The sequence below is a fragment of the Pyxicephalus adspersus genome, chromosome 10 (assembly GCF_032062135.1).
Source record: "Pyxicephalus adspersus chromosome 10, UCB_Pads_2.0, whole genome shotgun sequence".
Classification (NCBI taxonomy): domain Eukaryota; kingdom Metazoa; phylum Chordata; class Amphibia; order Anura; family Pyxicephalidae; genus Pyxicephalus; species Pyxicephalus adspersus.
Genome location: NC_092867.1, coordinates 623,345 through 632,686, shown reverse-complemented (window position 1 = coordinate 632,686; position 9,342 = coordinate 623,345). Strand labels below are relative to the sequence as shown.

General features: G+C 47.9%; 1 protein-coding gene across 1 annotated transcript in view; it reads right to left on the bottom strand.

The window, feature by feature from the left end:
• Positions 1-4,072, bottom strand: part of HSPA12A (heat shock protein family A (Hsp70) member 12A) — a gene marked incomplete at its 5' end in the record, with an annotated part of 16,600 nt that extends 12,528 nt beyond the window's left edge. Inside the window, 3 exon segments of the mRNA XM_072424752.1 lie at positions 467-653; positions 2,885-3,012; positions 3,984-4,072. Coding sequence (XP_072280853.1) covers positions 467-653; positions 2,885-3,012; positions 3,984-4,072 — 404 coding nt within the window.
• Positions 4,073-9,342: the final 5,270 nt, after the last annotated feature.

Genomic DNA, 9,342 nt, shown 5'->3' with positions numbered 1-9,342 from the left:
ATGGGTATACAGGGGATGGGTATACAGGGGATGGGTATACGGAGGATGGGTATACAGGGGATGGGTATACGGAGGATGGGTATATAGGGGATGGGTATACAGGGGATGGGTATACGGAGGATGGCTATACGGAGGATGGCTATACAAGGGATGGGTATACAGAGGATGGGTATATAGGGGATGGGTATACAGAGGATGGGTATATAGGGGATGGGTATACAGGGGATGGGTATATAGGGGATGGGTATACAGGGGATGGGTATACGGAAGATGGGTATACGGAGGATGGGTATACAGGGGATGGGTATACGGAGGATGGGTATACGGAGGATGGGTATACAGGGGAGGATGGGTATACAGGGAATGGGTATACAGGGGATGGGTATACAGGGGGTAAACGGAGGATGGGTACACAGGGATAGATGAGATGAGGCAATGTCACCAATCCATGCAATGGCGCACTCACGGTACTGCTGTGCAGTTTCATCTTGAACTTCTCGAAGTACAGCCAGTGTTTGGACTCGCTGGGGTCCAGGTCATGGTAGAAATCTCTGGCGGCAAACCCAAAGCTATGAAACTTTCTGTCCGGCATAAGGAGCATTGTGGTCGGGGTCTTCTGATTGGACACTCCAGGGTCTCCGCCCTCCCATCGCCTGCAGGTGAAGCCAGAATTTCCCATCAGTCTATAAACATGGTCACTGCGCTACTTCTATTCTCCATTTATTACATTGCTTTATTCCTCTTACCTGACTGCTAGGACATTTTATTGTTACTCATTCTGACTCCTTCTCTTCTCTGCAACCCCCTCCCCCAGACTGGTGTACCCCAATAATTATTCCTCATACATCATTCCTAAAGTTTTGGCATTCAGTTTCAGCGCTTTGTCAGAGTGGTTAGCACTCTGGTCTATTCAGCGCTGGGTCCCGGGTTTAAATCTGGGCCAGGACACTATATGCTAATGTTAATTGTCTTCCCCCCAAAATTGACCTTAACCTGTAATTATGACTATGGAGGGACATTAGATTGTGAGCTCCTTGTGATTTCCTCTTATATGGCAGGACTCATCTCCCGATATTCTGATCACAGCTATCATCCTCACATAAAGGATTTCTCTTATGTTTACCCCTGAAGAAGCCAACAAGCGAAACGCGTTTGGAGTTCTTTGTTTTTTCTTCCTTTTTGTTAATCTTTAATGGCATCACTAGAGAATCTATGTATAGATACCGGTCAGGAACACGCCGGGTATTCAAACAGGGTATGACCTAAACTTTCTGATTTTGTTGTTATATGTAACCTATGAACTATCAATAAAAACCGTATCGCCAACCCTAATACCCCATCGTCGTTTCTTTTCATTGTTTCCTGGTAAATGATTGGTTTTGGTTGAATCACATGATTGGTTCCAGGTTAGTGAATCAGGAACTATGGAAGCCGAAAACAAACGGCAGCTGATAATTGGTTTATCTCCTCCCTTCCCCCATCTGTTCAGCGCTCACCCACCTGGCTGTGCCCATACACAACTGCCCCCTTCAGCCGAGCACTTACCCTGACCTGGGTCCCCCTCCCCATCTACCCCCCACCCCATTGGATCTCTATTAATGTGTATACAATGTATTTAATATTGTACATCGTTACAGAAGATGTAGGCGCTATATAAGTCATTATTCACAAACGCTTGGTTATGATTATTGTAGACTCGATTCACAAAGCTTTCCCCGGGGTAACAATCAATATTTATTGGCCATGTGACTGTAATTTTGTGAATGTCTCTGTTTGAGGTTTTATTACGAATTGTTTCTATAATGGCCGGCGCGACGAGTTATAAATCAGGAAATCCATTCCAGGAAGGATGAACAGATAAAGGGGCCACTGGAAAGCTTTTAATCGATCAGCCGGAGGTGGATGAGACCCCCATTACTCTCACAGATCCCCCACCTTCTCCACCCATGCCCAGCCCTGCTGCAATCCTCCCCTGAGTGCGGCCAGAGAGGTTCCTATCTGTAGTATGTTTCTGCAATGAAGCGTCAGCTCTTGAGCCAAGCACAGAATGCCTAATCTGCCACAGTTCCAAAAGTTCTTTGTAACAATGTGGAGATAAAAACCAAAAGCCTTTCACAGCCCAGCTGGGGGACCTCAGAGCATGCAATGGTCACTTTCTATCACATTCTATTTGCCTGGCCAGGAACAAGCATGCAGCCAGTGAGGAAAAATCAAACTCAGAGCTCCATCCGCATACTTGTGCCATTGTACAATGTATGGAAGCCATTGGATGAGCATGGGATCCAGGCACCCAGCATGTCTGGAAGCAGGGACGACCTTAGTGCAGGTTTGGCTCTCCTGTCTCTGGCACTGCCAGGTAAGATGGCATTTTCTGGTGGATGGCCTCACTCAGTGCAGAGCTCTCAGTCATCACAGCAGACTGGCAGGAGGTGCAATGGCTGCCACAGCGGCCATTTCTAATAATCCTCTGCATGTGGTGAGTGACGACCCCGAGGATCAAATCACCTTTTTCCTTCCCATAATCCTCTGCATGTGTTGAGTGACACCCCTGAGGACCAATCATCTACTTCCTTCCCATAATCCTCCTCATATGGTGAGTGACACCCCTGAGGATCAATCATCTACTTCCTTCCTCCCTTCCCATAATCCTCTGCATGTGGTGAGTGACACCCCTGAGGATCAATCACCTACTTCCCTCCCATAACCCCCTGTAAACATGGCGCTGCTCTTGATAAAGTGATGATAAAGCGTCCTCTCCCAGCAGGCAGACCTCGTTGCCACACGTCCCCCTCCCATCTTGGCTCCGGCAGAGACGTGACACCATTTCTATCCGGCTGCAGATGGTCTCCCTCCCCCATGGCCGGTGCTGCACTGCAGTTATTACCTCATGATATGAATACATTCCGGCTCCTTGGAGAAGCTGTAGGCGTATCCGCTGGATGTGGTGCCAAAATCAATGGCAACCACCACCGAGAAGTTCTGTTCCTCCGCCGAGCCGGCATCCGAATCCTTCTGTAAGAGCAAATCAGGAGAATTAACCCCTTCATACCCGCCATGCCCTCCAGGAACCAATCAAGACCCTTACAAGGGTACCCAACCTCTGAGCCCCCTCTGCCCTAATAAAGTGACGTGTCAGCAACTTTACCAATATGAATAAATTCCTGACGTGTCCCCATAATTTGTAAGGCATTTCCTCCCTGGAGGTCCTGTGGTACTATCTACCAGGAAAGAAGAAATTGCCATTTAGATGTTATATGAAGATGTCCAGGAAGGGCCCTCATGGACTAAGTGTGGGCTTCTATGGAGTTTGGGTCTCATGAGAGGTGCCGGTGCCCCATACAAGCTGTCATAGTGCCCAGGGCAGAGGGCACATTCGGGGTGAAGGTTACCGGCCTCCTCCAGGTATCGGGGGCTCAGGTTTAACGTTAGCTATGGGCACCACCGGTTCTTACAATGATTCTCCATTGGCCACCTATGGAGACCTTGCAGGTGGGCAGATGTGTGAGCAATGGGGGGAATTTTCTAGGAACCTAGCTGCAGTATTCTACTCTATCTGTAGGGGGCGCACTATTTTTCCTTGTGACCCTATAGTTGGGGTATTATAGTAATTCAGACAATTAGGTGAATTATGTCAGAAAGAAGTCTGTCTCTCCTTATATTCCTCAGATTTGAATATTTGATGTATGAATGTTAGATTTCCGTAATTCACCTCCAGATTCACTGTAATGTACAGCGGGGTATCTGCCCCTTAGTTAGGTTGCAGACAGACTTTTGTAACATAATTGTCATTTTCGGGTCCCCACCATCAGCACCTCGGATGCAGAAAGTGAATATTAGGATAACAGAATACAGAAAGAATAGAAAAATCACAGATTCTGTACATAGACTCCGGGGCCCCTTATAGAGGACAATAGGGGCCAAATAAAAGCCCATTGTAGCCCCCTCCCCATCCCATGCCATGATTCTATGACAAGGCTACTTACCGTAGCGATGTGTGAGGGTGACAGCGGCGTTATTCCCGGATCCCCCAGACTCCGCGCCGGTGAGGAGTAGGCGGAGGTGGAAATTCTCTCTGCAACAAAGAACAAAGAGACAGACTGTCAGCTCTTGGGACTAGAGCTCACAATGCCTCTGCAAACCCCCATACCCATAGGTGGTCTGCCCTGTATAATGAACTCCCCAGGACTAAGCCACACCCACAATCACCCCGCACCTTATACAGGTAACCCCGCCCATACCGATGGGATGAATTTAAAACAATACAGAGCAAATATTGCTGCAAGCCGACCAATCAGAAATCTACAGCTCTCTAGCTACAACAGGGTGACAGGATGGGGTTGATGGAATGGGGGTAACAGGACATTTCATTAGCTCCAATGTAAGAGTTGGCTTCGCTTCTATTCTTTGAACCCTGACATCAATATTTAGTTTTGGGGCTCCCTCACATGGTTGGTGTTCATGCTGCCTTTCTATGGGGGGTCTCTACTGGCCTGCACATACCTGCCACTTCCTGGGCTTATTGCCCCCATATTTCAAATTGTCCTTGTTTAATTACCCAGAATTAAAGACCCCAGATGGTGATTGGGTGACACCACTGAAGGAGCAGCACCAATGAGGGGATTAGGAAAGGCAACAAATACAGTGATTCATCTCTGTCACCATCTGTGGACCTCTGTGGGATGAGGCGGGGGGGGTTCAGTAAACCCTCATTATCCTCAGAACTTCAATAACCAATCAGCAATGAGTAGGATAAATACAGAGGGGCAATGACCACATAAAACGCTTCCTGCCCCCCCAAACCCTGTGGTCAGTAGGCAGCTGCCTGTTGTGTCAGACCGGCCTACGCAGGGTGTCCCCGGTGGGGGGGGGGATGTTTAATGAATGAGCTGCGCAGACATTAAATGTTTGATTTATATCCTGCAGCATCTAGAATATTGTCTGTGGGGTGAGGCCCATAGTGGAGACTTTGTGATTGGCTGATTACAGGGTAACAGAAACCTACTCTGTGATTGGCTGTAAATATATATGACCTGTGCTATGGAGCCAATCAGATCACTGTAAGGAAAGGACCACCCAATGGCACGAGGTATGGACTCATGGGCGGAGTTTTCTTAGAAATAATAAAATTTCATCTGCATTGAAGCTGTGGGCTGGTCATGGGCATGCTGGGAGTTATAGTACTGCAAAAGTTTATTCCAGCAATACAACCGCACTATTCCAATAACCGTGTAACGTGATTGGTGGAAAGAACGGCAACCGAGAAGCTCAGGGAGGAGTCAGAGGTCTCCCCCACTTCTGACAATCGCTGGAAGGGAAAAAGTTAAAGTATCTTTAAATCCAATCACTAAAATCTCATACAATCAATATAAAAAATATTTTAAGTCCTTGTAAATCCACATTTTCTGATCCTGCCATGAAGATTCTTGTTCAGGCACTACCTGTTATAAGGTGACAACGCTCTCTCCCAGTCTTCCAATTGACCTGTTGTGTTGTCACTGAGACTACAAGTGGCTATAGTTTTGAATCAAGACTTTCTGATTGGTTGCTGTGGGCTCTGTTAGGGCCTGTGTGGGTGGGGTTTGTGTCAATGACACCTCCAAGATCATTCAGAACTGATTGACAGGTGCATGTGACCTGCAGCTGACCTCCTTCTGAGCTGTGTTTCTGCAGACTTGTACAAGAATACAAAACCCATCTGATGTGATCAAAGGCAACACCGGCCCCCTGGGCCCCGAGAAGCCTACTTGCTTTGCATAGAATTGTTATGTGAGATCCCCGCCCTGGTTGGGTTCTGTCTGGAAGGCCTCCGGCTGTGTAGCATCTCCCTGGAAGGTCACCCTGGAAGACTGATGACTTCCTGCAATCCTTCCATTACAGAATGTCTCAGCTGTTGTCACTCTGACCTTCATACCGGGGAGGAGGGATGCAGCAGAGACACAAATGGAGTCCCAGTCTGTCTGGTTCATTTTCTAGGGGGTTCTGTGACTTATTCTGCAGAGGTGACCCCAGTTTATGCAGATGGGGGAAGAGTGTACGATCACCCCAATTCATTGGACCTGGGGTAATGGGATGGACAGCAGGTTGTCATACACCTACCCCCGGATGGGGCAGACACCGCACAATGCAGCATATTGGGGAGGACAGAGGGTGGGCGGTAATAGGCAACCAGACATTTTATATCCGGTGACATCTCCGGGGAGGAATATTATCGATTCAGATCATTATATCCGCCTGCAGAGCCCCCCCTTACCCTGCCAGCTGTCCTGACTACAATGCACTGCAAGGTGCAATCTTATCATAATGCACCAACCACCAGGGGCAGACAAAGGACTACAACTCCCAGCAGGAGGTGGCATGGGACTACAACTCGCAGCAGGTCTTGGGATGGGACTACAACTCTCAGCAGGCAATTACATGGAACTAGAGCTCACATCAGTCTATAGCAGAATTATTTATAGTTCATCTCTAGAACAAATTCATATTATATGAAACCCCAACCCCCCCTCTGGCCCTTTATTTTACCCCAATATGTCTAGTTTACAGCTTTCCTCCATTTGTACCCCCACTATACCCTAACCCCCCACTTCATCTTTTTTACCCCTTGTCTGCCCTCTCCTCCACATTAGCCCTATTTTGGGGCTTAGTGTAAAGAAATTTACCCCTCAAATGTCTTTGTATCAGCAGAAATAAAGGAAAGTACTGAAGTGGCCCCTGGCAATCAGGTAATTTTTTCATTTTCCAATGCCAGTCCTGGATGTGACTGGGGTGCTGGGGGTGACACAGCCTGGAGTCTCTCAATGAATTATAAAGTGTGCCAGTCTTTTCCTCGGTCTGAGCGGTCAGGACACCTACCACACCTGGGCTGTCCATCTGCACTCCTCGGGGGTGGGACTTGCACACAATGGTATTATTATTTTGGGGTTCTATATAGATTGTGTTTATTGGGGTTAAATAAAAATAAATCCCCCCCAACGTATCACCTCCGATCTCACTGCTGATTGGACACAACAGACCCTCTGCAGTGATTGGTAGATACAAGTCATGTGATCTGCAGCAGAATGGCAACATTGTATTTTATGTGAGGAAGAGAAACTTTCCCATCTTTATAATAAAATGATGTGACAATGCCGCCATCGCCCCGATTCATTAAATAAGGGGAAATGTATCCATCGCTCTGCTATGATGTCTTCCCGGCATTCAAATCCTGTTTATTAATATTATTATTATTATTATTATTATTAATAATAATAATAAAAATAAAAAAAACATTTTTGCTGATTCAGCTTTATACAATTTATTGGTTGATTTGAATGTGAATTGGACAATCCAGATCTGAGCATTGTCGGGAAAAAGTTCAGAGTTAGAGCAATTCCCCCCCCCCCCCCCCGGGCACAAGGGCCGCACAAATGGTGATAGTAAGCTGGGCCGGTGTGATTTCACCAATATTGCCACGTCAAGCCGACTCACCATGTGCGCTGATTGTATGTAACGCGTGGAAATTGTCACAAATCCGGTCTGTCCACAAATCTAAAAATATACGAACGATTTCTAGAGTGCAACACAACAGGGGGGCCCAGCCCCTGAGCCCCCCTAAACCAGGGCCACACCTGGGCCGTCTCATACAATTCCAATCCCTGCAACCGATGACAGAAAAAATCCCAAAAGGAACAAAACCGATCACCGGCAATCTGATACCACAAACCAGAATATTCACCCATTGACACCACCAACCTGTGTGAACAATACTTTCACTGATATTCAGTCCAGTCTATAGGCGATTGTCCAATCAGATTGTAAGGTGTGTGGTCAGATAAGACAACATTTATATCTCAGCACTCAGCATGTAGTCAGAGGACCCCATTGGGCAATGCAATAGAGGGGCCATCTGCCAGATCTAGGGGCCCCTATAGGCCCAAAACAAACTCCTCGAGGGCCAAGTTTATTCAGGCGCTGAAGCAACCACATCCCAAACTGCTGACTCATGATTGATGCAAGTCACATGACCGACCCCCGCTGACATACCTGAGGACCCCCAACAAACCCAACCCCCACCCCGTACACATCACCTTACAGAGAAGCTGAGGATGGGAAACTCAACCCAAAGTGCCCTGAATGAAAGTGTCACTTCCCCAGTTGATTGTGTCTCTGCCCCTCCCACATCATAGAGATATCCCCCAGTAGTTTTTGTCTCTGCCCCTCCCACAATCGGGAAATTTCCCCCAGAAGTTTGTGTCTCTGCCCCTCCCACAATCAGGAAATTTCCCCCTGAAGTTTGTGTCTCTGCCCCTCCCACATCGGGGAAATTCCCCCCCAGTAGTTTCTATCTCTGCCCCTCCCACATCGGGGAAATTCCCCCCCAGTAGTTTGTGTCTCTGCCCCTCCCACAATGGAGAGATTTCCCCCCCAGTAGTTTGTGTCTCTGCCCCTCCCACAAGTGGGAGATTTCCCCCAGTAGTTTGTGTCTTTGCCCCTCCCACAATGGGGATATATTCCCAAGTTGTTTGTGTCTCTGCCCCTCCCACAATAAGGAGATTTCCCCCAGTAGTTTGTGTCTTTGCCCCTCCCACATTAGGGAGATTTCCCCCAGTAGTTTTTGTGGTCTGCCTTTCCCACAATTGGGAGATTTCCCCCAGCAGTTTGTTTCTCTCCTCCTCCCACAATAGGAAGATTTCCCCCAGTTGTTTGAGCCTCTACCCTTCCCACAATAGTGAGATTTACCCGCGTAGTTTTTGTCTCTGCCCCTCCCACATCAGGGAGATTTCCCCCAGAAGTTTGTCTCTCTGCCCCTCCCACAATGAGGAGATTTCCCCTAGTAGTTTCGGTCTCTGCCCTTCCCACAATAGGGGGATTTCCCACAAAAGTTTTTTTCTCTGCCCCTACCACATCTGGGAGATTTCTCCCTGTAGATTTTGTCTCTGCCCCTCACACAATGGGGAGATTTCCCCCAGTAGTTTGTATCTCTGTCCCTCACACAATAGGGAGATTTTCCCTAGTATTTTGTTTATCTGCCCCTCCCACAATAGGGAGATTTCCCCCAGTATTTTCTGTCTCTGCCCTTCCCACATCGGAGAAATCCCCCCCCCCCAGTAGTTTGTGTATCTTCCCCTCCCACAATAGGGAGATATTCTCCAGTTGTTTCTGTCTCTGCCCCTCCCACAAGTGGGAGAATTCCCCCAGTGGTTTGTGTCTCTGCCCCTCCCACAATGGGGAAATTTCCCCCAGAAGTTTGTGTCTCGGCCCCTCCCACAATGGGCAGATTTCCCCCCAATAGTTTTCGTCCCTGTCCCCTCCCACATCAGGGAGATTTCCCCCATTAGTTGTTGTCTCTGCCCCCTCCCACAT